This window comes from Drosophila gunungcola (assembly GCF_025200985.1).
Source record: "Drosophila gunungcola strain Sukarami chromosome X unlocalized genomic scaffold, Dgunungcola_SK_2 000023F, whole genome shotgun sequence".
Classification (NCBI taxonomy): Eukaryota; Metazoa; Arthropoda; class Insecta; order Diptera; family Drosophilidae; genus Drosophila; species Drosophila gunungcola.
In genome coordinates, this window is record NW_026453185.1 from 54,624 (window position 1) to 82,579 (window position 27,956).

At 44.9% G+C, this 27,956-nt stretch overlaps 6 protein-coding genes across 7 annotated transcripts; 3 read left to right on the top strand and 3 right to left on the bottom strand.

Annotated features, from left to right (window-relative positions):
- Nucleotides 1-123: 123 nt before the first annotated feature.
- LOC128260378 (phosphatidylinositol 4-kinase alpha) lies at nucleotides 124-11,867 on the bottom strand. 2 transcript variants are annotated; one of them, XM_052993342.1, is made up of 11 exons: nucleotides 11,564-11,867; nucleotides 10,351-10,564; nucleotides 9,223-10,293; nucleotides 8,450-8,509; nucleotides 7,554-8,055; nucleotides 6,000-6,986; nucleotides 3,577-5,384; nucleotides 2,148-3,064; nucleotides 1,662-1,850; nucleotides 1,353-1,599; nucleotides 124-830 (listed from the first exon to the last, which is right to left on the bottom strand). In XM_052993342.1, exons 1-11 carry the CDS (start codon nucleotides 11,657-11,659, stop codon nucleotides 445-447), a joined length of 6,477 nt encoding a protein of 2,158 aa, XP_052849302.1. In that variant the 5' UTR covers nucleotides 11,660-11,867; the 3' UTR covers nucleotides 124-444. The 2 variants fall into 2 exon arrangements, with proteins under 2 accessions (XP_052849302.1, XP_052849303.1); XM_052993343.1 differs by lacking the exon at nucleotides 8,450-8,509.
- A 659-nt stretch (nucleotides 11,868-12,526) lies between these two features.
- Nucleotides 12,527-15,663, top strand: LOC128260419 (polycystic kidney disease 2-like 1 protein). The gene is made up of 2 exons (XM_052993412.1): nucleotides 12,527-13,512; nucleotides 14,202-15,663. Exons 1-2 carry the CDS (start codon nucleotides 12,592-12,594, stop codon nucleotides 15,495-15,497), a joined length of 2,217 nt encoding a protein of 738 aa, XP_052849372.1. The 5' UTR covers nucleotides 12,527-12,591; the 3' UTR covers nucleotides 15,498-15,663.
- On the bottom strand, nucleotides 15,544-17,817 carry LOC128260421 (seipin). Its single transcript, XM_052993414.1, has 3 exons — nucleotides 17,212-17,817; nucleotides 16,433-16,920; nucleotides 15,544-16,369 (listed from the first exon to the last, which is right to left on the bottom strand). Exons 1-3 carry the CDS (start codon nucleotides 17,493-17,495, stop codon nucleotides 16,026-16,028), a joined length of 1,116 nt encoding a protein of 371 aa, XP_052849374.1. The 5' UTR covers nucleotides 17,496-17,817; the 3' UTR covers nucleotides 15,544-16,025.
- Nucleotides 17,818-18,195: 378 nt separating this feature from the next.
- LOC128260423 (tetraspanin-33) lies at nucleotides 18,196-20,561 on the top strand. Its single transcript, XM_052993415.1, has 3 exons — nucleotides 18,196-18,858; nucleotides 18,939-19,109; nucleotides 19,473-20,561. Exons 1-3 carry the CDS (start codon nucleotides 18,441-18,443, stop codon nucleotides 19,796-19,798), a joined length of 915 nt encoding a protein of 304 aa, XP_052849375.1. The 5' UTR covers nucleotides 18,196-18,440; the 3' UTR covers nucleotides 19,799-20,561.
- Nucleotides 20,562-21,473: 912 nt separating this feature from the next.
- LOC128260418 (myb-binding protein 1A) lies at nucleotides 21,474-25,406 on the top strand. The gene is made up of 4 exons (XM_052993411.1): nucleotides 21,474-21,890; nucleotides 21,959-22,330; nucleotides 22,399-23,679; nucleotides 23,737-25,406. The coding sequence occupies exons 1-4, from the start codon at nucleotides 21,561-21,563 to the stop codon at nucleotides 25,261-25,263; spliced, it is 3,510 nt and encodes a 1,169-aa protein (XP_052849371.1). The 5' UTR covers nucleotides 21,474-21,560; the 3' UTR covers nucleotides 25,264-25,406.
- A 212-nt stretch (nucleotides 25,407-25,618) lies between these two features.
- Nucleotides 25,619-27,892, bottom strand: LOC128260420 (caspase-8). The gene is made up of 5 exons (XM_052993413.1): nucleotides 27,699-27,892; nucleotides 26,632-27,423; nucleotides 26,192-26,563; nucleotides 25,974-26,128; nucleotides 25,619-25,906 (listed from the first exon to the last, which is right to left on the bottom strand). Exons 1-5 carry the CDS (start codon nucleotides 27,786-27,788, stop codon nucleotides 25,774-25,776), a joined length of 1,542 nt encoding a protein of 513 aa, XP_052849373.1. The 5' UTR covers nucleotides 27,789-27,892; the 3' UTR covers nucleotides 25,619-25,773.
- Nucleotides 27,893-27,956: the final 64 nt, after the last annotated feature.

The following is a 27,956-nucleotide window of genomic DNA, read 5'->3' on the forward strand; positions in this document are numbered from 1 at the left end:
TATTTTTTTTCTTCTTATCACACAATTTAGTTAAATCAAGTCCAAAATATTTTATTTCCCAGAAAACTATTAAAATGTTAAGAACCACAAAAAAACGTTTTCCATTTCCCATTAAATACCATATTTTTACCATTGTATAACATATTGCCCTATAATTGATTTAATATTTATAAATACTTTATAACGTATATATGAGTCGTAAAATCTTGGAAAAGTTCAACATCTTATAAGTACGCGAAACAATAAAGATATACACCACTCTCGTGAAGTGCGGGTTAAGGAATACGAATACGGGTGCGGCAACGAAACAACATCAATATAATACGAATAGGGTATTCTTTCTGTTTTGTAGATTTTCGGTTTGGAGTTTTGTGGATTTGTCTCAAGTGTCTTTTGGCCAACAACAACAATCAACAAGAGGCGCCTGTACTTGGTAGTAGGATTTTAGTAGGGTATCTGGTTCTGGTAGTACTGGATCATATCATAGGTACGCGTGCGGAAGTTCTGGTACGAGTTGCGGATGACAGCCAGCATGTGGGCGGCTGCCTCCTTGTTATTCTTGGTGGCCACGAATCGCTGCTTCAGCAGGTTAATCGTCTGTCCCCGGAAACATGGCAGTCCGGTGTCCAGCATCAGGGAGACCAGGGACACAATCGCATCCTGGTACGGGCGCACGGCGAGGAAGGCCTGCACGCACAGCTCGCTGAACCACTTGAAGGCCGGCGAGTCCATCTTGCCGCCCATGATCATGACCATCTCGTCGGTTAGCTTCATATCGGGCTCGAAGCCGATATTACCACCTGGCGAAGACTCGAACATAAAGCCAAAATCTGCAAGAAAACGAGGAGAGAAGTAGGAGATTAATACCTTATCATATGACTTTTGATATCAATATCATTCAAAAGATAGATCACCTGATTTTAAACAAGAAAATTTAAATTTACTTTTTAAAGAGTTACTTGTAAATTTGAAATTTTACAAATTTGTTTTGCATATTTGCAAAAACTACTAAACTACTGAACTGATTAAATACAAAAAGAAAAGGGTTCAATTGTTGGTTTTTTTAAATTTAGCTCACTACAATTTTGTCGACCGCAAAACAAAAGCAGAAATGGGACATTTACTCATAAACTATTTTGTTGACATAATTTTTAAATATACTTTACTTATTAACGTATTTAATTAATTCAGTTTTAGATAACAAATTGATCGTTTAAAACAGTTTTCGTTAAATAAATACCCGAAATTAGCATATTTTTCTGGGAGTAACCGATTAAAAAAAGGTATTTCCCTAACATTACTTGTTAAACTTTGGTAAAAAGTACTGAATGAATCGCAAAAGTGCAGCTCACCGATGTGTATGATGTGGCCATCCTTGTCGATCATGATGTTGCCATTGTGTCGATCCTTGATCTGAAGCAGATAGCCAATTAGCGAGTAGGCGGCCATGGATTTCACAAAGTTCGCCCGCGCCGCCTGGAACTCCTTGGAGCTCTCGTCGCCATACTGATGCAGGAAGTACTCGGACAGTCCACTGTCCGTCTGTCGGCCGAGCTGATCCCGCGACTTGGCATTCGGCACGCACTCGATCACGCCGCACTGGAATCAATTGAAGTCCAATTAGGATCCTCAAGGATCAAAGTAAGGCAGTAAGGACTCACCCCTGGAGCGGTGGCCACCACGCGATAGGGAAACAGAAACAAGTCGAGTCCCACCTGCTGGAAGATGCTCTTGAAGATGGTGATCACCTGCAGGGCCAGCATGTCCTGGCGCACATCGTCGCCCACCTTGAAAATGGCCGCCTGCCAGGACTCTACGCCCAGCGTCATCTTTGCATCCTCCTGGGAATTCTGTTCAAAAGGAAGAGGGAGAAGTTGGGGAGGATTTTAACAAAAAAGGAAGATGCCTTCGACAAGCTTAGTTTTAAATCAGTAATGTTATTCTAGACAAGCGGAAGGCCATAGTTGGTAATGCTCTTAGTTAATAGTTAGCTTTTAGTTATAAACTTTAACTTTTATATAAATTAATAAATAAACTGAGATCGCAAATGGTACAGAAACTGACGGAAGTGGCTAAGCTTATCAAGGATATGTTTACATTATAGGGTCGGAAATGGGTTGTGAACTTCTGACCAATTTTTATCGTACCGGATTGTTGGACACCTCCATGGCACGCGTCTCCAGTTCCGTGATGCCGCATCGATACACCCGGAACCTGGCCAAATACGGCGCCTTGGCCGCACTCTGCATGGGCGTGCCGCTGCTGTAGTCGATGTCCAGGACCATGGCCTCCGGATTGGAGGGCAGATAGCAGCCGCCCTGCACCTTGATCCTGCTCAGCGCCGCCAGACACGCGTTCTTCCGCTCAATGCCCTTGGCAAACGACCGAATCTCACCGGAGACGGCCGTTATTTTGCCAAAGAAATCGAATTCCCGCTCGTAGAACCGCTTGGCGGCGCCCGAGAACGAGGCGATAATACTTTGCGACAGCTGATCGAGTGCCTCGTACAGATTGGGATCCCTGTGCTGCTGGTCCTCGTCCATGTACATGTTCGTCTGCATGTTCCATATCAACTGGTGCGCCACAATCTGCGATCTCCGCGAGATGTTCTTGATGAACTCCACCACATAGCCCATGGTGTCGTGCCGCAGGGCCTGTACCAGCTGTGGAATATACGGCAGCACCGATTCCGCCGGATACGAGGAGAGCGTCTTCACGGCATACTGGGCCGTGAGCGGATGCGATGGATACTGCCGCGAGAAGTAGGCCAGCGCATGGATGGGCGTCACCGGCGACCAGGACAGGATGTACACCAGATCCGGACTCTCCTGCAGCAGATTCTTGGTGGTGCACAGGTACTTCAGTGCCTCGGGGATGTGGCACACCGCTATGGGATCGGAGCAGACCAGTCGCGACACCTCCTCGTCGATGATCTCCGCATTCTTGATGCGCTGCGGCAGGAAGACGGCCAGTGCTGGGTTGTAGCACCAGGCGAGACGGGCGTAGTCCCGCCAGACGTTCGGTTTGTAGGGCCGGTTGCGCCACTCCGTGATCTGTTCCTCACCTTTAAAGCGAAATCGGACAGGGATCGGTTAAGTTACATATAAGTGGGAAGCGTAACTAACATAATTAGTATTAAAGTATAAATATTATTGTTATTCGAAACCGACATGGTTATTAAAAACCAGAATCGACTATCCGACTATTAGTTACCCATTACTCAGTCCGTTTCAAAACAAATATATCCACAGAAAGCAAAGGTGGCTATATTAAGTATAAGATCTCCGCTTATCTAATATGCAGTGACGTCATTATTCAATTTTTTCTTATAGTTTCTAAAATACTGGTTCAATTTGTAAACTTTTTGGTGTGACGATAGATATTAACATATACCACCCAATAATTGACGTATGCCTTGACTCAGAAAGAAATTTTGAAATAAACTTGAGCTGTGTAGGTATAGCTAGAATATGAAAATGTTAAAAACCAAATCTCATATAGAATATATATGTATATATCCTTCTATCTCTACTAACGGATATATGTAACAAGCATATGGCAGTGAACTCTACTCACCTGGCACTATAAGATCGGGCAGACAGTTGGGATTGTACCAGGTGATGAGGAACTCCAGCTCGACGGCCAGCAGCTCTAGAATCAGATTGCGTTTCTTCATATAGTCCTTGTCGTACGAATCCTTCTGGTACTGCAACCGCTTGGAGCGATTCGAGCGCTTCGACAGGGTGGATGTGGAGTGCGGAATGGTGTTGTACCAGCCACTGCTGCTACCACCACCTGCCACGCCCATGCCCATGCCGACGGCATTGCCACTGGCACTCATGGAGCGGGTGTAATCGTTGGTCAACCCACTGCCACTGATCAGGGATGCCGTCTCCGGGTTATTCCTCACCGCCAGCATTTGTGTGGAGCTCACGGAGGCGTTGGTCAGGTCATAGTCACCCACTTCGGAGGTCACTAGGTGCTTCTTTTCGCTGCGCATGGTCTGCCAGAACTTGAGCAGTATCATTATGTCCTCCAGCAGCTGGTCCCGACTCTGATTCGGGCAAGTGGGCGGTCCACAGAAGTAGTCCAAGGCATTGGAGTAGATGCGCTCGCGCAGTATGTTCCGCGCCAACGACTTGGGTATGGTATTGCCCTGCAGCAGCGACAGTCCGCACTGCAGCAGCTTGAAGCGACAGCCCACCGTGGACACCTGCCGATTCTGTCGGCTGCTCTTCAGTATGGGAAGACATCGGTGCAGCAGCAGGCAGAACATCTCGACCTTATCGCGATTGCAGTACTTGGCGGTGTCCACCATTTCGGACAGCAACTGGAGCCAAATCAAGTGGGGTGTGATAAGAATGGGCTTGCTGACCAGCTTGCAGCCCTCGTAGGCGGCCAGCGGGTTGGTCACCTCCGTCTCCCAGGCAAACAGGCCCATGCGCTTCTCGAAGGTGGTCTGCCAGGCGCTGACCATCTCCTGGATGAAGCACAGCTCCAGATCCTGCCGTGCCGTCAACACCCATTGCCAGCACTCCACGGCCGTCTCCATGGCCGACTCGGTGAAGAGCTCCAGCTGCGAACTGGCCACCGCATGCAGCAGTTTCCTATCGATCTCCGAGCAGATGATCAGATAGGCAGTGGCCCGCCACAGAGCTCCACGGTGCCGGGCATCGCTCTTCTCGGCACAGGCCTCCCACACATCGCTGACCAGCCGATCCGCCAGGCCGGCCTTGTCCTTCTCGCTAAGCACGGACAGCAGGCCGCTAATCTCGCCGGCATATTTGCTCCTCAGGCAGAGAACCGATACGAATCTTGGTGTGTCGGAGTTCACGCAACTGGGCCGCTTGCTCATGGTTCCGCTCGTGTGCAGGGCACTGCTGCTGACCACCGAATCGAAGGCCAAGGCCAAGCCACTGTGATGGGCCAGCACGGGGGTGGGTATCTGATTGGGATACTCCTGCAGGTGGGAGCGCGTGGATCGGGGCGCCCACTTCATGGCCTCGTTCACGATGCCCTGGCACCGATCGGCAAAGTCCTTCAGGCGCAGCTCCCTCGCCGGCAGCGAGTCCATCAACTGCAGGGTGTACGGCGTGGAGACCACCCGCAGTGTGGGCGTCTCCTCGTTGGGATCCAGGCTCAGCGAGTAGGCCAGCAGCTGCAGGATGTCCAGCATGCACCACAGCACGCGGCGATTCCAGAGCAGGTGGGGAAAACGATCGACCAGGAAGGAGAGATACTGGTCGGCCACCACCTGGATGGGCTTGTGGATGTGGTTGAAGTAGACCAGCAGCAGGGTGGCCTGCGATTCCAGCACCTTCTCCCGGATCTCGTCGTGGGCGTACAGCACATTGCGGAACTTCTCGAAGACCTGGTCGGCCACGCTACAAAAATATAAATAGAAGAAGCCTTACATTGGATAGTGTCAAGATCAGGGATACAAAACCGAATCAAATATCGGTTTCGGTGACTGTTACGGTTACAACCAATTTAACTATTGCATGACCGTTACGGTTAAAATAATATTTCTAAATTAAAAGTGAATAATTAAAGCGAATAAGATTTTGTTCACGTAGAATGTTGGAACTTTTTAGAAGCTTTTTTTTTTTACTAGTACTTATTTACTTATGAACGCTTAGGTACTTCTTATAAAAAAATTTATATAATTTACTCATCGACACTTTTTTCTACTCTAAGTACATATTAGATTTGTGATTTTGTCGAAGTTTATTTTGTATGAATGAACATTTAATACACTTATGTGTTGTGCAAAAAAATCGTTTAAAATATCAGCATTTGCAGGATCTGACATATTAAATGGTTAGGATGTTTTACGACTTATGTATTTTTAAAGAACACATTTTAACAGAACCGGTCCCAATTGTTCTGATTGCTATATATTTCGGTTATCGGTTACGGTTTGGATTCGGTTATACCGGTTAAGGATAACGGATACGAAACCGGTTGGACACTCTGGTTAGAATAAAGGAAAGTCATACCACTTGACGCACTGCCAGATGCCCGTCTTGTCCCTTTGGAGCGCCGTGTCGCAGAGGTAGCTCATGATCGGCTCCAGACTCGGCTCGTCCGCGTTCTCCACGCGCAGCATCTCCAGCCAGTAGACGCTCAGCAGATAGGTGCACTGGGCAAAGGACAGCTTGTTGATGGCCGTGGCCACATTGTCCGAGGAGTGCTCCAGCAGGACCAGGATCTGGCTGCGCAGCTCGTTCACCGAATCACTCTTGATGGCCAGCGTGTAGTTGAGCTCTCGCATGTCCGACTTGTGGGCCGTCTGCGAGATCAGCAGCGGCGACTTGGCCGCTATCTGCTGCACACCCTGATACCAGTCCGCTGGCCAAAGCCGGGCATTCGTGAACCCCATCACCACGCAGTAGGCCCAGAAGTCCTTGAAGAGCTTGTGCAGCCGCTGGCGGGGATTCTTGATCGGCGGCAGGCGGCGCACCAGTACCGCAATCACCGGTATCAGCATGCCCAGATTGCCAGCCCGCGAGCTGGCCTTCTGGGCGCCCGGCGTATTGTCGTAGCTGCGCTCGCCATCCAAACCGATCTGCACGAACAGCTCCAGCAGCTTGCCCAGCAGCTCCAGCATCTCCGAATCGCCCTGTATGTTGGCTGCTATGTTGCCCAGTGCATTGACCACCGCATCCGAGACGTGATGGAACTGCTTCCTGTGCTCCGGATCCGATGTGTAGGCCAACGAGGCCGATTGCACGGTCACGCGCGAGAACATCTTCATGATCTCGTCGAAGACATGCGTTTCGCACTGCGAAATGATCATGCAGCCCAGTTGATCCACTATCAGGGCGTTCTGCTCCGAGGGCACCTTGCAGAAGCGCTGGATGAAGAACTGCAGGATGTTCTGGGTCGTTTTCGAGGTGTCCTTCAGCGCCACGGCCACATGGCCCAGCATCACAATGATGTTTAGGCTAACCAGGTTGGATTTGTGGCATTCCCCCTGCGATTCACTGAAATGTTCAATGGGATAGAGACAATCGTTAGATTTAATTCTTAAGCTAATACACTAAAATGCTCAACTTCGAAATTAAGATCATATCGCAAGTTCTTCAAATAATTAATAGTTTCTTGTTTATGCGATTGTGTATGAACGCGAATTCTTAAGCTTTCGAGTTTTGAGCTATGAAATGTCATTTTGAAAAAGCAATTTGATTAAATAAATTTGGGATACAATATCATTATTTTTATATTTAAATAAAAATAGTTGAAAAAAATATGTTTCGCAAGTTCTTTTGATCATCAATAGTCTCTTCTTTATGGCCGCGAATTCTTAAGCAAAACAATCTAAAGAAGGTCTAGCTTATTTCGAAAGACTGAGCTTGTGAGCAATAGTCGCGAAAATGGAATTCTCGATTTCGTAATTTATAATTTAAGAATTTAGAATGTATATTTATCATTGTTGATTTTTGTATGTGAGTAATTTGTATTGACAATCAGCGGATACTCAAAAAATAAATTTGATTCCTTGACTGATGATTCCAATGACATAGACAAACAGCTCAAGTTTGTGCACCCACCTGCCTGACTTTTCGGCCGTGAAAAGTCGGTTGGACACGTTGGCCACCAAGGCTGGGACACAGAACTGGTCCAGGGTGTGGGCAGCTCGCAGAGCGATCGATAGATTCTCGATGGCCGCATCGCGGAGAGACTCGAAGGCCGCGTGACCACTTCTTCCGGTTCCACTGCCCGGCAGCTTCTGGTTATCCCCGTAGATGACGACCGCTGTCCGCGAATCCGAGTGCTGCACGGCGATCTTAAACGGCGTCAGCTCCTTTTCCTTCTTCTGCTGGGCCAACGATTGCATGGCATGGTCATGAAGTTTGCCCAAAATCGGACTGGGAGCCACCAGGAAATCGCGCAGATACGATATCGAAGTGCCAGCGATATTGGGAAACTTCTGGGCCAGCTTGCCCAGACCCTCCAGACACACCATCAGCAGCGGCATGTGATCCATCACGATCTTGTGACTCAGCTCCAAGTTTAGCTTCTGCGACAGCCGGCCACACAGCTTGTCTGCCTCTGTTTTGGGATGATTATCGGGGAAATGGATTAGTACACACTATAATGACATCATCATTTAGCTGTTTGCAAACAAGGAAACAAGGAACAAAAAGAGGATGAGGAGGATGTGGGTCTGTTGTTGCAGCATGCAGCGAACAAAGGCCAGGCAATTAACAATAAAACACAAAACCGAAATATAAAGTAGTCCATTCAAGAGGGGAAACCACATAGAAAACCAATGGCTTAACAAATTTACTGTATAAACCTCAAGTCAGCCAAATAAATCAAAGATTTCGACAATTTTGTAAAGCGGGAAATTAGCTTTCTACATTTCACTTGTAGTTTCCCCCCTGACGATCAGTTTTGTGGGTATAAAAATCGAAACTAGTTGGGTTTACACTGCTCTCTTGACCTTTCTTCAATAAAAATTGCAAGCCATTCTGCAGGGATGGCACATTATAGTCGACGTCAACTGAACCATATTCCGGGTTCCGGCCACCAAAAAAAACAAAATTAAAAAAAAAAACTATAAGAAACTAAAAGAAATTAAAGGAAATAACTGAAAACGAGTTGAAGAAAGAGAGAGGGGTAAGGTAAAATTAAAATGTATTTATTGTTTAACTTAATCATTTATACAACTAATACCCCAATTTTAAAGATGTTTGGTTATAGACCACCTATCAATTTTGAAATTTCCATTTTATATATTGTGTTAAATAAATCCCTAAAAAATATATTTTTACCTAAAATTGTATTTGAATTTTGAAGATATATGGATATAACATTTTTAGTTAAAATTTAATTAAACGAAATTAAATAACTAAATTTTATAGGTTGTTAACTAAAATATATAAATATATTTCATAATTGAAATATACAAAAGGATCTCAAACATGTCTTTTAAAATAAATAAAAAAATGTATAAAATAAAAAACAAAAATCTTTCAAATTGCAAAGCTAAAAACGATTGTTTTATACTAAACGTGTTAATATAAAATGAAATAATAGTAATTTTTAGCCATCCCCCATTGACTATCAACTGAGCTACTTCCCTCTCTCTCTCTTTCGATCTGTTTTGCAATACATATAGCTGCTTATATTGTCATTTTGCATTTGCATTTGCATTAATGCCGTAGCGTTGAGCTGGAATTCGGTGTCGATCACACGTGGAGGATCTTCGCTTACCCGTTTCGTCGCGAATGGCCCAAACAAGGAGGTCGACGCACGCGGCATTGGCCATCACATTGACCTTGTACTTGTTGACCACCGCGATGCCGTTCTCCTCCCGCCGCTCCCGCTCCTGATCCTGCTGCTTGTTCTGCAGCTCCGTCTGCCCGTTGAGGAAGAGCCGCTTGACGAACTCCTGCACATCCTTGGTGAACGGGGTGGGCAGGTCGACCTGGTGCTGCAGCAATTCCCGCAGCAGGGTGACCAGAACCAGGTTCAGCGTTTCTGAGAAACTCTTGTAGCAGTAGCCCTTGATCTGATGCAGCGAGAAGATGTCGCTGGCCTGCTCATCCAGATGCTCCAGCGTGTCCTTGGTGAGGAGTTTCTTGGACACCGCAAATATGGTCTGCAGATGCTGGATGGGAAACGGTGCCACTTGGTACAGCGGTCGTGGGCCACTTTTTGTGGGCGATTCGCAGACGCGCATATTGGGAAACTGATTGAAGCTGGAGCCGTAGCGTGTGAAGAAGTGCGTCCGTGGATCGTACGGCACGGAGAAGTAGCTGTGCAGCGAGGGCTTCTGTTGGTGGTGGTGTTGGTGTTTTCCCGCCAACCTGTGCCTGGCATCCTCGTGGTTCTGGGCCTGCGCCAGGCTGCCCGACATGGAACGCGGTATAATGGGTCGGAATTGATGTGTGCCCGCCGCCAGGCGTTCGCTGCTGCTGAAGGATCCGCCGCAGGTGCCACTGGCACTGCTGCTCGATCCGGTGCCGTCGCGCCCACCGCCCCGCTGGATGGGCAGCAGCTCGGGCGGAAAGATGCGACACAGCAGGGGAGGATCATTGCTGGCATAGCGACCCATCGATCTGGCCAATCCAAAGAGCAGCGGCACCGTGGCCTTGCACAGGATAATCGGAGGCGGTGCTGAGCTGCTGTCCCTGCTCGACTTCACAATGTTGGCCAGAGCACCCAGCGTTTCCACTTGATTCAGGATGATCTCCTCGCGGGAATCCGGACACTTGGCCGCTATGTCAGAGAGCAGGGTGTTCAAACAGAAGCTAAACTTTTCCGCCGAGGGAATGCGAATGCCTGGCAAATGTAAAATCATTAATCGATGAATTATTAACCACATAGACGTAGACCCACGTTCGACCTTGCTGCTCCGGGCATCGTCTATCCAGACGGCCTTGGGCAGGCACTTGGCCAGGCGGAGTAGGTAGGGCACAATCTGGCCCTCGTGCTGACAGCCGCTCTCCAGATAGTAGATACCCAGGGCTATCACCGCATCCTGGGCCCGTGTGTCCAGGCAAAAGACTCCGGCGGCATTCTCCTGCGGGCAATAGCGAAACAGGGTCAGCACCTGTGACAGGGAAGGCAAAAAGTAGAAAGAAGCCATATATGAGACAGGTGTACCAAGTATATAGTTTAGTTTCAGTAGGATAGTCTTTCACTTGCCAACTGCGAAATCTATAATAAAACGAGTTAAACTAATAGAAATTATGGTTATTATATTATTCCCTTTTATAGGGCAATAGTTAAAGTTACAATCATTAAACTTCGGGTGGCATATCTGCATCGTAGGTAATTCTTACTATAAGTCATTCATTAATGAAGTATTTCTGAATCATCACAATTCACAAACGCCTCACATATTTTCCTTTTTTAGAGCAATAGTTAAAGTTACGAATATTAAACTTTTAAAGATTAAAGAACATTAATTTTATTTAATTTAAGTAACAAATAATTAAAAAGTACTTAATTAATAAGTAGTAAATAAACAAATTTACTGGGACCTTTCTGCATCATCATATTTCACAAACACCTAACATATTTTCCCTTTAGAAAAAGCTATAGTTGAAGGTACGATTATTAAATCGTCTGGTTAGTATTTATTCTTATAATTGATTAAATGGTACTTAATAAAATAATTTACTGGAACCTTTCTGCATTGTAGTCTAATATAAAATAAATATAATGAAAGAAGTATTTCTGAATCATAACAAGTCACAAACACTGCTCATATTTTTTTCGTCTTAAAGGGCAATAGTTGAAGTTACAACAAGTATTAAACTTTAAAAGAATAATTTAATGGGAACCTTTTTTATTAATTTAATGCCTCCTGAAGTAAGTGTTTCTGAATTATCACAATTCACAAGTGGTGTCTTTGCGAAATGTAAAGACACCCCCGCACCCACAACTTCACCGCCCCCTCGAGCACCCACACCCACACACACGCATGTCTGTTTTATGGTCGCCGCTCAAGGTCAGTGCGAAAAGTCGATTGCCAGGGCAACTGGCAGAAATTCCAGAGCACTGGTTGGCCAGTGGGTGACCAGTGGGTGACCACTGGGTCATGTACCTTCTCCCAGGGAGTCGGCTGAATCCCCGCCAGAACGCGGGCCAAACACAACACGGTCCGCTGGTACGTGTATTTATCCGAGGCGGTCATCGTCATCGCTCCTCGTCGCTCCTCCAACTGGCGGACACCTGCTCCTCCTCCGTTCGTTCGTTTCGATACGATTCAGTTCAATTGGTTGTGTACCACACAATCGCGCTAGGCTTTCGTCATTTTCGTAATTCGCTCGTAAAAATATGTAATGAAATTAAATTATTTTCCTTTTTATATTAATTTAACTGTCAATGTGACCAGCGCGGACTGACTAAGAAATACCGCGGCGCCTGAAAAAATACACAAAAAATAAACCGCTTAACCCTTACCATGTCCGTCAAAATAGCGACGAAAATGGAAGACTGGCAATGTTTTAAAATATTTTTGAAATCATGAAAGTACTTAAAAAACCAAAATGCAAGATTGTTTAACAAGGAATAAATAATTATGTTACCTAAAATTTAATGAACTATCATCTTGAAATTAAAATTGTCTGTCATTCCTGTTCCCAATATAGAACCAAAACCTTACTTATAGGTGGGCTACTTTCAAAGCACATTAAGCTCAAAAATACTCAAAATTTTTGAACCATCTTTATAAAAATAAAAAATATATTAAGCGAAAAACTGTTCATTACCATAGTTCCCAATTAGCTTGTACTTTTTAACTTGAAGTTGACTTTATATACATATGTAAAAGAAAACATGGGTAAAAAAAAAGGACCGTTACAAAGATGAAACTTGAAATGGGCTTTGATTGGTAAAGTTATGGACTAAAAAGTGTTGTTTTAAAACTAAAATACTGAATAATGCCACTTTAAAATTAATTAACAATAAAAAAAATATTTTTTACAAATAACTGAGACTGGGATTAAAACAACTGTTTACATAGCTGGCCTTTAAATGTAGATCACTTGTTAAAATCGTAATCAAATCCCGTTGATTTTAAGAGGTCTTCAAATAGTAAATCTTCAGGTGACCTAAATAAATCCCGCCAAAATGAATGTGAAGAAATCCCATTTGGCAATGTTCGGAATAACGATCGGTATAATAATAGGCTGCATGGCAATAATCACGATATTTGTCGGCTTCAAACACGAGATGGTCAAGTTCAAAACCATGTTGGTGAGCATGGTGATAGTGCTGATGTTCCAATACCTGATAGGGGATCCCCTCAAATTTGTGGTCCTGGCCATCGACAGGACGTTCTGGCCGCCAAGTCTCTATATTCCACCGCGCAGCGATACAGGAAAGGAGCACGATCGCAGGGATTTCTTGAAGCAACGCCTGAGCAGCCAGAGAGCCAATTTGGGTATATCGTCGCAGTATAGAAACTGGAAACTAAACGAACAGTACAAGCTGATCGCCCACGATCTCTTCACCTATGGCCAGTACTTCCTTTGCCTGATGTGCATGATCCTGGTCACGCGCGATGAGACCCTCTATCACAATACCCGCATCATCAAGGAGCTGTTTATGTACAATCACACCGATTATACGGGCCTGAAGGAGGTATACTTTCTGAACCAGTTGTACGACTTCATTGAATCCACGCTGGTCATTGCATTCAATTCGAACTCGAGTGGAGGAACTGCCACCGGTTGGGTTCATTCGGAGCAGACGGTTCTCCTGGGAGTGATTCGACTGCGCCAGCTAAGAGTAATCGATCCGGATATCGGGCTGGGTCCACCGCAATTCTCCGAAATGTACTACATGCCCGATTGGCAACTTCCCTACCGAAGACTGCACTATGCGGATAAATATTGGCGCATCTATGAGCCCTGGATACCCATCACGGTGAGCTTCGAGTTCCTGGACGGCCTGCTCATGAACTTCGATCATGTGGGCTCCCTCAACAGTTATCCGGAGCTCTCCGGCTACGTCAGTCTGCTGGCCAGGAGCACGGCGAATAGCATGAAGGTGGGTAAACGAATGGTTATCGAGTACCTTTTAAATTAAAAAAAAATAATTATTAAATAATGATTATTTGTTTTTTTTTTTAATCAAAATGGAAAAAAACTGATTCTATTTTCTACAAGGTTTTAATTAAACTTTTTTTTTATACAACAACTAATTTTTCCAGAAAAAAGGGATTGACATAATCCTTTTTACAAATTCGTTATTGCCTAACTTGTAAATTATTTTTATTTTGAGCAAAACATCAATAATCATTATTTAACATTTTTTTTGTACCAAAAAAAAACTTTTTTTCTTTAAAATAATCATTATTTAAAAAGTTTTGAAATGTTCAAAAATAATCATTATTTTGTGATTCTTAAAATAAAACATATAAATTATAAAGGGGTCTGCTAAGTAGGGATCAATCGATAACCTTTTATAAATACAAATTACAATCTAAAGAAAATTATACATTTGATTTCATTGTTTTTTTAGACGTGCAAAACTTCCATTTTGTGGGTATACATCTAAAATTCTCCATAAATGAATTTTCCTAATTTTAAATAATTTTAAACAATTCTCAACAGAAAACATGTCTTAATTCCCAAGCGGAGTACCTCTTTTGTAGGGATTCTTAAATTTTTTTTTCCTTTGTTTATAAAATATTTAACGAAAATTCCTAACCCAAAATAATTATGAAAACCCCAAAGGTGCTGGACTACCTCAGCGAATACCACTGGCTGACCCTGAACACCTCGGCGGTGTTCATCGACTTCACGCTGTACAATGTGGACGTGAATCTGTTCAGCATATGCACGTTGCGGCTGGAGAAGACCCCATTCGGGGGCACCGTGCCGGAGGTTCAGGTGGAGAGTGCCAAGCTGCTGGAGAATGTGGACCAGATGCCATTGGTGGGGTTGCTGGCGCTGCTCATCTATGTGGTGGTCTTCATCCAGTTCGCCCAGTCGCTGGCCATCAAACTGTGGTACGAACCGGATTTGCTGAAGAGCATTTGGAACAAGTTGGACCTTTTCATCTTTCTGCTGAATGTGATGGTGGTGGTTTTAGTGGTCCTGCGCGAGGCCCTGGTGGCCAATATGATGAAGAAGGTCGAGGGTGCCAGCAAGATGGAGTTCATTGACTTCAGGCGTCCGTCGCGCATGCATCAGTTGACCACGATCACAATTGGCTTCCTGATATGCATGACCACTCTGAGACTGTGGCGGGTCATGCAGTTCTCCAGTGTCTTCGAGCTGTTCACCAGGACCCTCTATTTGGCCTGGGCCGCGGTGGCCAGCACGGCCATTGCCATCGTTATATTCCTCATGGGCTTCTGCTTCGCCGTGGTCACAATAAACGGAAATAATAGCAACAACTTCAATCGGTTTGTCAAGAGCATGGTGATGTGCATGTGCTTTTCGTTTGGATTTAGTGCCCAGGTCAAGCCATCGGAATTGTTCCATGGTGGCAAATGGCTGGGCATTCTCCTATACGGTGTTTTGGCCTTTGTCATCATCGTGCTGCTGATCAACGTCTTTGTGTCGCTGATCAATGATCACTTCACCGTTGCCAAGACCATGAGGGATTCGGAGAAGGAGCATCGGATCAATTTCTTTGAGTTTCTGCGCATTGAGTACTCGGGCTTCTTTAATTTCATACACAATTTGCCCTGCTGCCGGCGAAATTACGTCCGTAACAGGCGTACGGTGGCGGAGAATGTGAGCCGGAAACTGAAAGCCATTGATGCCAAGACCTTGATGCAACAGAGGCAGCGGCGGGGCTATCAAGTGGCTCAACAACAAACGGACGAAGAGGCCGAGGTGGTGTATAAAGATCGTGGCGAAAGGATAATCAACGTGGGCAATATCCTGAACACCCAGTTAACCCTGCTCAGCATGCTCCTGTTCGATGATGATGATGTAGATGAAGTTCAGCCGGACACCCAGGAGTCCAATGAGGCTGAGGAGAACGGAAAGTCCAATAACAAGGATGAAGCAGAGGCCTAAAAGGTGGAACTAATTGTTAAGTTTTGCCTGAACAAGTTTATTATTTGTTACATTAGGTGCTTTTGTAAATTCGTTGATTAAATAAAAAAGATTCGGTGTATCTGCGCCCTAGCTTACACATCCTCAGCTTAAATGGAATGCATTCTGCTTTATGTGATTGTTTATAAACTACAATAAACAATCAGTAGCTTGAGGTATTGCATGATGAACCTCCTAAATATGATTAAATTACATCCAACTTGTAATTGCATCATATAGGTATAAACTATTAATTATCGGGGTATCAAATATAAATGGAATAACACCTATAGCTTCTAATTACACTAAATATCCACCACTTAAGTAAAATAATGTTGAGCTAATTGGGCTGCTTAAAGTGAAAGCAGAACATTAATGAATAAATCCGCCGGAATACTTCGTTTGGCAGCTGTGTTAACTAACTTAGTCCTACTATCTATTTAGTCTTTGGCTCAAGCGTCGTATGGGCGTCGGTGGTAAATGGTGGTCCCCCTTATTTTATCTCAGCTTTTAGTGGTCCGTGGTGGTGGTCTTCTTCGAATGACGCTCACGCAGCGCATCCTGGGAGTCCGGCTTGCCACTTGCCACTTTCTTAACCAACACCAGTTCATCGGAATCCGCATCGCTCATTGTATCACCGCCGACGTCTGCAATGCCGGACTTATCACCGTAGGCAACCAAGTCATCGTCATCATCCCGTAGGCTGCTCGCTCTGGAGAGGACTACGCCGGGTTCCAGCGACTTCGTGAGCCGGGCGTATTTGATTTGCAGGCTGTGCAGCCAGCTGGCGTCGGACCAGTGGTACCAGCTGAGCAGAAAGATGACCAGTATAAAGAATAGATTGGTGCTAATGGCTGGAAGACAAACAATAAGGATTAGCGGGGAACGGCAGACGTTGAATATAAAGAACAACATACCCACTATGGCCGACAGCACGGGCCAGTTGAACATGATGTAACGCAGACCGGTAAAATCAGCCACTATATGCAGTGTCACCGTATAGAACTGGATCTTTTGAGACTGTATCTCCACATATACATCCGTAATGGGATGCTGTCGTTCCTCCAGATAACGAGAGAATATCTCCACCGGAACCTGCTGGAACTCCTCCTTCCAGCCCAGCACATAAAGCGGACTCAGTGCCCAGGTGGAGATCATGCGGATCAGTGGCGATCGATACCGCATCATGGCCGATCGGCACGAGTGACCCCTCAGCATCGAATCGTAGTCCCTCATCTCGGCGCACACCATGAACATTCCCAGTTCCAGGTTCTGCGGCGATTCCGGCATATCGATGTTTACGATCACCTTATAGGCCTGGCCAACCATTAGGAGCTGTTGCTTCTTCGTCAGCGAGACGTGGGCATGGGGAAAGGTGCAGGGCGTGCTGGTATCTAAGCAAGTTCTGCGGATGGAAAAGCGGCATTATTAATATAGGTTTTTCATTTTTATAGAAGTGGCTACCAGGTCTAACAAAAAACTGGACAAAAATCTAGGCATATATTAAGTGTTTGTAGAGTGTTATTATTTATATCTCTTACTATTTGATTTCCGTAAGCCATGAACAACTTCAAGTCAAAAATAATGTTCTGTAGATGTTGGGCAAAATCGCCTATAGATCTTCCAGAGATCCGATTTCCATTATTATTATACATTATTTCTACTAAATCACCTCCGAATTTCGACCAATACTCACTTGAACTGCATGTGGACGGGGCGTGTGTGTGATATGGCCGGCATGTAGACGTAGTAGAAGGCTGCGTACATGAAGACTGCCAGCCAGATGATGAGCACTACGGCAAAGGCGATGAGGCCCATCCGGAGGACCAGTTCGCGCACCGTGCCCACCTTCTCGTCCGCCTTGCTCCGGACGCGATCGTACACGTTCCACCCGAGATTCATGGCCGGGCGGATGAGGAAGCGGCGGCCCAGACCCAAGGGATCCAGGCAGAAGACCATGAAGCGCAGCAGAAAGTTCATGGTGGTGGACTACACTAAATGCAATTGAAACTGAACTGGAATTAAGTAAACTAAGCAATTTTGTATTTCCGAGCTATCAGCACTGCCGATTGCTTATCGATTCCCGATAGTGGTCTGCGCTTAATAGTAGTCCTCTCTTGCCGGAGAGATATGTATGTATGTATGTATATAGCTAAAGCGCTGCGATCCTACGATTCACGAGCCAAACGTTGTACCAGTTCAAAGTTCAAATGTCAGTGCCGAAACGATTTTGTAGGTGTTTTATTTCTAATGTGAGACGTTGTTTGCAATGATAGAGGAATAATAACACTGGCCAACATGCAAGCGAGGATCGGGCCAAGTTTTGTACTCTATTTATTTATTTATTAAATGTTTTATACTAACGCCATAAGTTTTTAAAATAAGATGTTAGTTATTAGTTTTCTATTTTAGGAAATTACTTATATTAAATAAAAAATAAAAGACTTCAAAATTTAACTTAAGTCGCTGTTTATTTAAATTTTATTTAAGCAATGCTTTGAGGTGTGTCCATAATTTTTAAAATTAATTAATTAATCTTAAGACTGACTGGTAAGTATTCACTTTGAAACAGAATTTTATTCATGTTTCACATTCCCCAAAATGTTATCTGTTATCGACTTGTTGCCCAGTTTTGCTGGCAAGTGTTCAAGACCCCAAACAGCTGTTCCATGCTATCGATAATCGATAACCGATACCACCCGACTGTTTTCATTGTTTGTGTACAAATTACACATTTTTTTCATGCAACATAAAGTTATATTGAAACGAGATTAATTAAACAACTAATTAATTTAATGCCAATGCTGATAAACGAGTCTGAGGATTGAGTTGCAAGAAAAGTGAAATCGTGTGAATGCAGATAAAGTGAACGAAACAGATACAGATACAGATTGAGATTAAGTTAAAGACATATAGAAACTGGGGATGAGCAACTACCGTTATCAGGGGGGCGGTGTCGGAGGCGGGGGCGTGGCCGGAGGACGGGGGTACAGTGGAATTGAAGTGCGGGAGGTGATGCATCCGCATCATTTCACATATGTGAGCCAGTGCGTCAAGTACATGATCTTCATGCTGAACTTTGTGTTCTGGCTATTTGGCGGCTTGCTCCTGGGCATCGGGATCTACGCCTTCAAGGACAAGTGGGAGGAGGCCAACGGGTCGGTGCGACTGGAGAACTTTTACGATGTCTTCCTTAACATCTCCCTGGTGATGATCCTAGCCGGCATGGTCATATTTCTGGTCAGTTTTTCCGGTTGCTTGGGCGCCTTGCGGGAGAACACCTTCCTGCTGAAGCTGTACTCCATGTGCCTGCTGCTCTTTTTCCTCATGGAAATGGCCATCGGTGAGTCATCGTGGGCTTTGGGATCTGGTTTGCATTTCCAGTGCCATTACTAACCAACTTTCTCCCTTCTCCATCCAAAGCCATCATATGCTTCGTTTTTCCGCAATACATGAACACCTTTCTGGAGAAGCAGTTCACGGACAAGATCATCCATTCGTATCGCGATGATCCGGACCTGCAGAACTTCATTGACTTTGCCCAACAGGAGTTCAAGTGCTGTGGCCTCAGTAATTCGGGTTACCAGGATTGGAGTGAGTTAATAGATAGATCATAAGGAACTTTCAGAGAGACTCAAAAAATTAAGCTTCGATTGTGTATAAATGGTGTTGAGTCTTAAATTTCAGACTATTGATAAAATGGAATGACAAACCGCAGAAAAATTTTTGTCGAAACCACACTGTTTGCTTCGCTAGAAATATAATGCTTATCTTTATGCTGGAAACCAAAATTTCATGGACAGAAATTCGATACAACGAAAATTTTTCTATATCGTTACAAAGAAACAGAGGAAATAATAAAAGATACTTCTCAGCGTCATCCAATTTAAAATAATTTAATTAATAGTAATTTGTAAAATATTTAAATGATAAGACTTCATTTTGTGGTATTTGCAGGCAAAAATGAGTACTTCAACTGCAGCTCGCCGTCGGTAGAGAAGTGTGGAGTACCTTACAGTTGTTGCATAAATGCCACCGATATATCCTCCGGACTGGTAAACATCATGTGCGGCTATGGAGTCCAAGAAACTCCAGTACCGGAGGCCAGGAAGCGGATCTGGACCAGCGGGTGCATCGAGGTCGTGAGGATTTGGGCCGAGCATAATCTGTACGTGATTGCCGGCAATGCCCTGGGCATCGCTCTCATTCAGCTGCTGGTCATATATTTGGCCAAGACGCTGGAGGGCCAAATCGAGCTGCAAAAGTCGCGTTGGTCCGCGTGAGATCCGGGTCAGCCCGAATTTTACGGGCCCTATGATCACACCTGAATGTTCACAATGGTGCATCATTCAGGATCCCTAGTTTTATATATACCACTCATCTACGAATAGACTGTCTCAATTCATGAACCATAGACAGAAATGCTGGCAATAAGTTATCATAATGAAACTTTTAGCCAGTAGCAAGCATTATATTGCAAAAATTTCTACATGAACTCCAAATAACAGTCTTAAAGTAAGTGAGGCATCCATTTGTCATATTCCTATTTAAAATTTTTTTTTAATTTTTACCGTGCAATATTTATTTTGAATTTCTTCCGAAAGACAAATGAACAATGCTGTATTTACACTTGTATTATATTATTTTAAACTCCATCCGATATGTTTATAGATTTAAGATATATAGTTTCTGAGATTACTTTCAGTCTTTAATATTTTTGTTATTATCGATTCAGTATAACGCAGATTTTGTATATATATATTTATATATAACTACACACCAATACTTTTGTATACTCTTCTTAATCCGTATACTCCATATGCTCATCTCAATCCGACCAAACAACGCCATAAAATATGTTTGGCCAGTGAATAGCTTGATAAATCTCAATGCATTTATTTAAACGTAATGTATTTAGAGTATAAAACAATAACCAACAAGGCGCACAAATCTTGAATATCAGCAATTTTTGAATGTATTCTTAATCTAGAAAATACAACTGTAGATTTATGATAATAAAAGACGAAAAATAAAGAAAAATTGTTTTTATTATTTTTTACATTTTGCTACATAAAACAATTTTCTACTTATATGTATGTTGTTTATCATTTGTAAAATATATTTTTGTTTACTTTTATGCGGTTGAGTTGCCATTTAGTTAAGAAATGGCTTTTAAAACTTATAAAAATATCTTGAATACTTCATAAATAAATATTTTACAATACAAATAAAAAAAACATTTATATAATATACCCCTTTTTAAATTTTGAAACTAGCCTGTATCACTATCAAACTGAAATTTCTGAAATTTCAGCAGCCCAGAGGCTGCAGAACTTTATTGAATTGCTAAAAGGTAGTCGCTCTTTTCTACTAAATCCAATAGTTCGTCTTTCTACTTTTCCCGATTTCAAACAATAATAAGAGAAACAATAGCTGCAACGGCTGTTTGGTGAAACAGCTGTTTTAGGTCGTCAGACGTTTCGGGAATACCCAACATATTTCTATGGTTTTGTTTATCTACGAGGCAAGCCCTGGCTATAGCCAAAAGAAAGCTATAAAAAAGCTAAAAATGCAGGCACCTGCCATATCCAAAAAACCAGAACTGGCTAAAAAAGGGAGGACTTGCCAACACTGACTAGAGGTGGAGAAACAACGATTTTCGCGGTCTTCAATAAAACATCGATGTTTCCAAAAAAAAAATTGTGTATTGGCCTAAGGGTCCCCCCTTAGTGTAATGGTAAACAAAAACCAATTCTCCATGACTGACCAGCAAAATATCTAAAAATATATCAATAAACTTAATTATTTCATTTAAAAACTTGATTTTACCCTTATACCTCTCGAGCTTCCTTAACTTAGTGACGCGTAAAAACATCGATAGTCGCCAAAAACATCGATGTTTTCAAAATTTTTAAAAAAATCGATGCATTGATGTTTCTCCACCTCTAACGCTGACAGCTGTTCAACATTTAAAATCAGGCGGAGCACGTGTTAACATTAAACATAAAGGAACTAACTGAAAATAGCTATAAATTTTAAAGAAGCATGAAGGAAAAGGTGGATAAAAGCATGGCCAATGGCGAAACAATCAAAACAAAGAACAAAAAGGAGCGCAAACGTGCCAAATCTTTAAAATCTGAGGAGGAATCGGAGGATACAGGGAAACCGGGTAAGATTCCAAAGGTGTCAACCAAGAAGGAGAAGCCCTCGGAGCACGAGGAAAAGGAGAACACCCCGAGCAATAGCCCCATGAAGGTTTCCCAGATCAACAAAGCTGTTTTCGGAATCTTCAAAAATATCCAGGGCAGTCCGCTGAGCCACAAGACGATCAATTCCTTGGTGGTGCTGCTGCGCGATGACCCGAATGAGGAACAGGTGGGTGCTCCTTGGGATAATCAGTAAAACAGTTCCTCCAGCCTAATCTTGAACTTATGCGGTTCCAGCGCAATGCCACAAGTTGCTATGTGCTCAAGCGCTTGATTCGCTCCACGGGAGCAGATGACTTGAACGCAGTGGCCCTGTCCGCCAGTTATATGCACTGCATCCTAAGCGCCGTGCCGGCCATCGATGCCCTGGAGGTGCTGAAGACGCTGAAGCGTGACCTGACCGTTAGCAGCCAGCAGAGGGGCAAAGAGGACTCCCTGGCCGCAGTGGGCCAGTTGGTCACGGCCTTTTGCATCCTACAGATGCCGCAGCCCGGCCAACCCAAGCCCAAACTGGTGGCGGCAGTCTTTGAGCTTTTGGTGTCCCAGCTTAAGGGCAGAGAGTACATGGTGTCCCTGTGTGCGGACATAATAGCGAACTCCTTCAATCAGGTGCGTAAGTGGTCAAGTGGTTGGGCATCCCTAATCACTAATGCTTAATTTTTTCGTTCTTTTCACAGATTCTAGCTGCCAGTTTCGATGAGTATGTGTGGCCGCTGCTGCAACCTCAACTGAACAAGCCTTTGAGTGGCTTAAAGCTCAGCACCTGCGATCTTTTGCTAGCCGTACACCTTACCTATCCCCTGACCTTGGGACGCGAGAAGCTCCTGGCCAGCTTGTGGCCCAAGAAACCGCAGTTTGAACAGCTCTTCGAGCTCTATTACTCCGGCTCCACGATACACAGTGATAGTGTGTACGCCAGATTGGCCGTATTCCTGGCCAGTGGCGGAAAAGATTTGCTCGTCGCCTGGCAGCAGTTTGTCGATGCCAAGCAGCCCCTTAAGCTGAATGCAGCCAAGGCTTGTGCGATTCAGGTACTGGGTCACATACTGCTGAACTTTAAGGATAAGGATGAACAGCCCATCTTGGATTTGTTCACACCCACATGTGTGCAATTTGTGCTGCAGGAATTGTCCACCGTAAAGGGAGACAAAAGCGAGGCCAAGAAACCCTCGCAAAAGGAACTGCGTGAGATTTGCTACAAGTTCGAGGGCTCCCTAGTTCTTGGTTTCGAGAAACAGCTGCAAGACGAGGAGGTCAAGCTGCAGCTGCTGCTCAAATTGCTGGATCAGAGACTGCAGTTGGATACGGTCATAAGCTTGCCCCGTTTCAGCCAACAGTTGATCAATCAATTGAGCATCGAGAGTCTGCAGAAGCTCTATGAATACTACAGCAATTTGCTGGGCTCTTTGGAGGATGAGGACAGGGTGAGCCGAGTGCACTGCCTCAACCAGATGCAGTTGATCCTGCAGCACACGAAACTGGACAAGGAGGTTAAGTGGCGTCAGAAGCAGTTGCGTCACCTGCTGCTCGCTGGCCTCTTTCACTTGGACGCGGATGGGAAGCCATGTGAGGCCACCAGCGCCAGCGCATTCAGTCGCCAGTGCTCGGTGCGTTGTGAGGAGATCTTTCTGGGCTCCCTGCTGCACAAGTGCTCGGGTCTGCCGGCACTGTGCAAGTTGCTGCAGAAAACCTTGAGTTATCTCAACAAAGAGTTTGCCAAACCCGATGTGGAGAGCAAACTGCGTTCGCCCAGGGATGAGGGCTTGCAGAAGGCCTGGAAGAAGGTGGAGAAGCTGCTGGCAAATCCCAGTGAAGAATCGGACGTCGTGGGCCAAACTTTCGAGGCTCTCATCCTGTTTGTTTCCTTGGCCTTGTGCACCAAGAGTTCCCTATCCGTTACCGTATTGAATGACCTGATTATCTGCCGTAAAAATGCTCTAGAGAAGAGCAAGAAAAAGGTGAAGGTGAAACCAACTAGATTGTATGAAACCCATTATTAAATTTAAATTTTTCAGGCTGACGAGGAACTAAGATGGCAGGATGTGCTCACAGATGCCCTGCTGCAGTTGCTCCTGCAAACGGGCCACATTTGGCGTGGGTTTGTCAACCTGGTGGCCACCGCTTTGATTCCCCACCTGGAGCCAGCCAACCTGGAGCAGATTCTCGAAGTGCTCAATATGAACAAGAATCCATTGAGCAAGAAAGACGAGGGCGAAGAGGAGAGCGATGAAGAAATGGAGGAGGAGCAGCAACCGGAAGATTCCAGCGATGATTCAGATGGCGACGATGATGATGATGAGGAGGAGGATGAAGATGAAGAGGGCGATGAGGAGTCCCATTTGGCCCAGATACGCGAGAGCGTTCGCCAGGCCCTGGTCAACGATGGCGATGCCGATGACGACGGGGCCAGCAGCGTGGATTGGAACGATGTGGACGAGGAGCAGGGTGAGCGATTGAATGCTGCTCTTGAGCGTTCTTTCCAGTTGTTCCGTCCCAAGTCGCGCAAGGCTCAAGCCAAGGAACGACCCACCAAATCGGAGCGCATTGACAACACCAGTCTGCTGCACTTCCGCATTCGCGCCTTGGACTTGCTGGAGCTGTTCGCCATCAAGAAACCAACTCAGCCGGTGATCCTGGACGTGCTGCACTGCGTCTTCCAGGTGTACCGCCATTGCAGTGGCGATACCAAACTGCAATCCTTGAGAGAAGCCAGCTTGAAGTTGCTCAAGAAGGTGCTGGCCAAGAACATTAAGTTTGAGCCGAATCAGGACAAGGCACCAATTCTGGAGGCCATCGAGCAACTGATGTCGACTGGCGAGGAGCAGTCGGAAGAGGATCAAGAGCAGGGCGGCAAGCAGCAGACAAGCACCAGCCGTCAGGCCAAGGGGGAGGTCACCATTTGGCGGGACAAGTGCTTTGCCTACCTGGTCAGCCAGGGATCGGCAGGTGGCGAGCCCAAGGCCAGTGCCGTCTGGCCTCTGCTTGTCGAGTTCCTCGAGATGTGGGTGGCCAATCGACGCAGTCGCCTCTCGCTGGCCAGTTTTGAGGCACTCTTCCAGTCCGGTAAATGGCAGGGAGTTGCTCCACTGGCCGTCGTGTTGGCCTCCCATTTGGATGTGCAGAAAACACGCAGCTTTAGGCGGGCACAGATATTGAAGCTTCTTGGTGAACAATTCCGACGACTAGAAGCCGCGCTCAAGGATAACCGTTCGGCCGCCAAGGAATTCGAGAAACAACTGGCCAGATATGTGGGGCAACTGGAGACGGAGGCCAAAAGTCTCAAGGAGCTGAAGCTGCTGCAGAAGATCCTGGCCCAGGGTGGCCCCATGCGTGAGAAGCTGCTGGAAAAGGTCCAAGTTCTGGGCCAGCAGCCTCAGCCCAAGAAGAATGAAGCGAAGCAGGACAACCAGGAAAATATGGAGGTTATAGAAGTGGATGATGACGAGGAGGAGGTCCAGGAAGAGGAGCAGCAGCAGCAGGAGCAGACGAAAAAGAAGAAAAAGTCCAAGAAGGCCAACAAGCAACACAAGAAAAATAAATAATTTTACTGTTACTGCTTAATATTAGAGTAACATTAAGTTTTTTGCTCTTAGGAAATATCTAATGTTGAATACTAAATTAGTATTAAAGCCAACAAATAATAAACGCGCAACTTTTTATAAAGTCCGCACAATAAACGTATAAATTATTTTTATCTTGTATTTAAAAAAACAAATTAAAATATTAACGAGATAATAGTAGCAGTCGCTATAAATTGTAATTCAAATAACTATTTTAATAGATCAAATGCTAAACATATTTTACATTATTCGCCATGAGTTGTTCCTTTTTTAATCATAATTATATTTTCCAAACAAGTTTATAAAATGGCAGTTAAGCCGTATTGAAGATATATGATTTATCATACTACGATTTGAAACATTCTAGAACTTAGACTTCAATAGGACCTTATTTGATTGCATATGTTATAATGAATTGCAAATCCGTAAAATTTCAAATTGTTTTGGAGGTAAATCCTCTGACAGCCATTCCTCAATTAATTTCACATACGATCACAAGCGAGGTGGAAAGTAGACGTGCTGTCGAAATGTGCTATTGAACTTGGGCACCATAGACTCATCGTTCTTTCCTCGCTTTTCTGCCACGTTGTTGGTGACAATCGTCAGGATATCGGCAATGTGCTCACTGTGAAACAAAGAACATATGATATAAAATCAAATCCGGTGCTGCTCGTGTTTCAAAAGATATTTACGTGTCCGAATGCTGATCGATGGCATCGCACAGGCACTGGATGAACCAGCTGCCCTCGTGCGTGTGTCGTAGAGCAGCAAATCCATTCACCGTCGACATGGCCCGCACCATATTAACATGTTGCCCAGGCGACTGGGTGGTCACATCGATTTTAAACTGAAAACGGGGAAAAAAATAATAAAATTATTGCTTAATTAAATCCCTAAAAATACGGCTTACAGGCAATCCCTGCTGACTCTGATGTCCCTCCTCGGGAGCTTCCTCCTGGCAGGCCTGAATGATCAGCAACTTGGGCTTGTTGTACAGGGTTTCGTTGCTGCAGAGCACGTTCTCGATGTCCGTGATGCGCAGGGCGATGCTATTTGCTCCGTAGACGGCCTCCTCGAAACCGTGGCTCAGGATGCAGACCACCAGTGAATCTTGCAGCAGGGATCTGTCGCAGGCACTGCGTATGAGCTGCACAATGCCCAAGTGATCCACGTCGGAGTGCGACTCCACATTGTAGCCCATCGAGGAGAAGACTTCCCTAAGTCGTCCTTCATCCACATCTGTGCCAACGCGGTCTCTTAATTTTTTGGGTGAAATATATTTCTGTGGAGTGGGAAGACAAAATATTCATTGACGTTCAATTTAATATTATAACAGAAAACTAAAACTACCTTGAGTTCTTCACTGACTTTCCGATGGAACTTCCTCTGGTTGATGATTAAGGCGATGCCAGCGTTTTCCCGATTTAACTCCAAGGCATTTCTTCGCCGGAAAGAGGATGCTGTTGAGGGCGCTGACGACGTGGAGCCCCTGGATGCCTGCGGACTATCCGATAGCGTTTCCGGCTTGATGGTGGTCAAAAGGGGATCCACCACCGCCGCCACCTGATCCGCGTCCGGAGCATTGCTATTGATTGTATCGATGAGCAACTTGGCCTGCTCCTGCAAATCGTTGAATTTGAAATGTTCAATCAGCAGCTGAACATCGCTGCCCGTGGCATTGATGTCGCCCAGCCGCAAACATTTCCTGGTCAGCCAGTCCAGCAGGAAGATCTCCAGATAGGTGGGATCATAGAAACGCAGGAGACCGCCTGCCTGTTGTCGCGCCACCTTTTCGCCAACATCCAGGACCAGGCGACCACTCTGCGCCAAAGGCAACTCCTCACAGATCCTATAGAGACTTTTCAAAAGCGGATGAATATGCAGGGCGATCCCTCCGACATGCGGTAAATAGTGCAGTCGCAGCTCCTGCCAACGGAGGCCCAATCTGCGGAGCACCTGACGCGCGCCAATGATGCACAGAGCCTCCACGAGGTGGTTCCTCCACGTTTCCGGATGAGATTTGGCATACTGCATGAGCAGATCGCTCTGCGGGAAATCCGATCGCGTCATGGGCAATAGTTTTTGCAGTATATAGGTGGCATTAGAGTGATCATCGCCATAAAGCAGGAAGCAGACACCCACCTGAAGGAAATATCACTTGAATTAATAACTTTAGTCAATAAAAACTTAAAAATTGGTTTGTAAAATATGTTTTTTTCTGGGCTGAAATTATATTTAACATTAATATAACAACTTTATAGCCTTAAGTGTAATTTTTCAAAAACTAAAAAATATTTAAATTAACTGAAGTATTTTTAATATATTTCACAGAAGATAAAGTACTCTTCCGCAAGTTGAATCATTTAATCCTCCGGATTGAGTCATGTTTTTCCAGTTACTTGGGGAAGTTGGCTCACCTTTTGGGCAAAGTTTAGATCCCGCTCCACATAGACCAGATCGTTCAGATCGATGGCGCCCAGTTGGTTCAGCAGATTCGATCCGGCCATTTTGTCGTCTCTACACGGGAAAGTACCAAAATCGCTTGAAATGCGGAACAGAAGAAAAAAGCCTATTGGCGCAATAGAGAAGGACCGCAACAGCTGATCGCGTGCGATCGAAAAAAATCGATAACAAAAGCCATACATTAGGGAGGAGATTAAACTTAATACAACCCG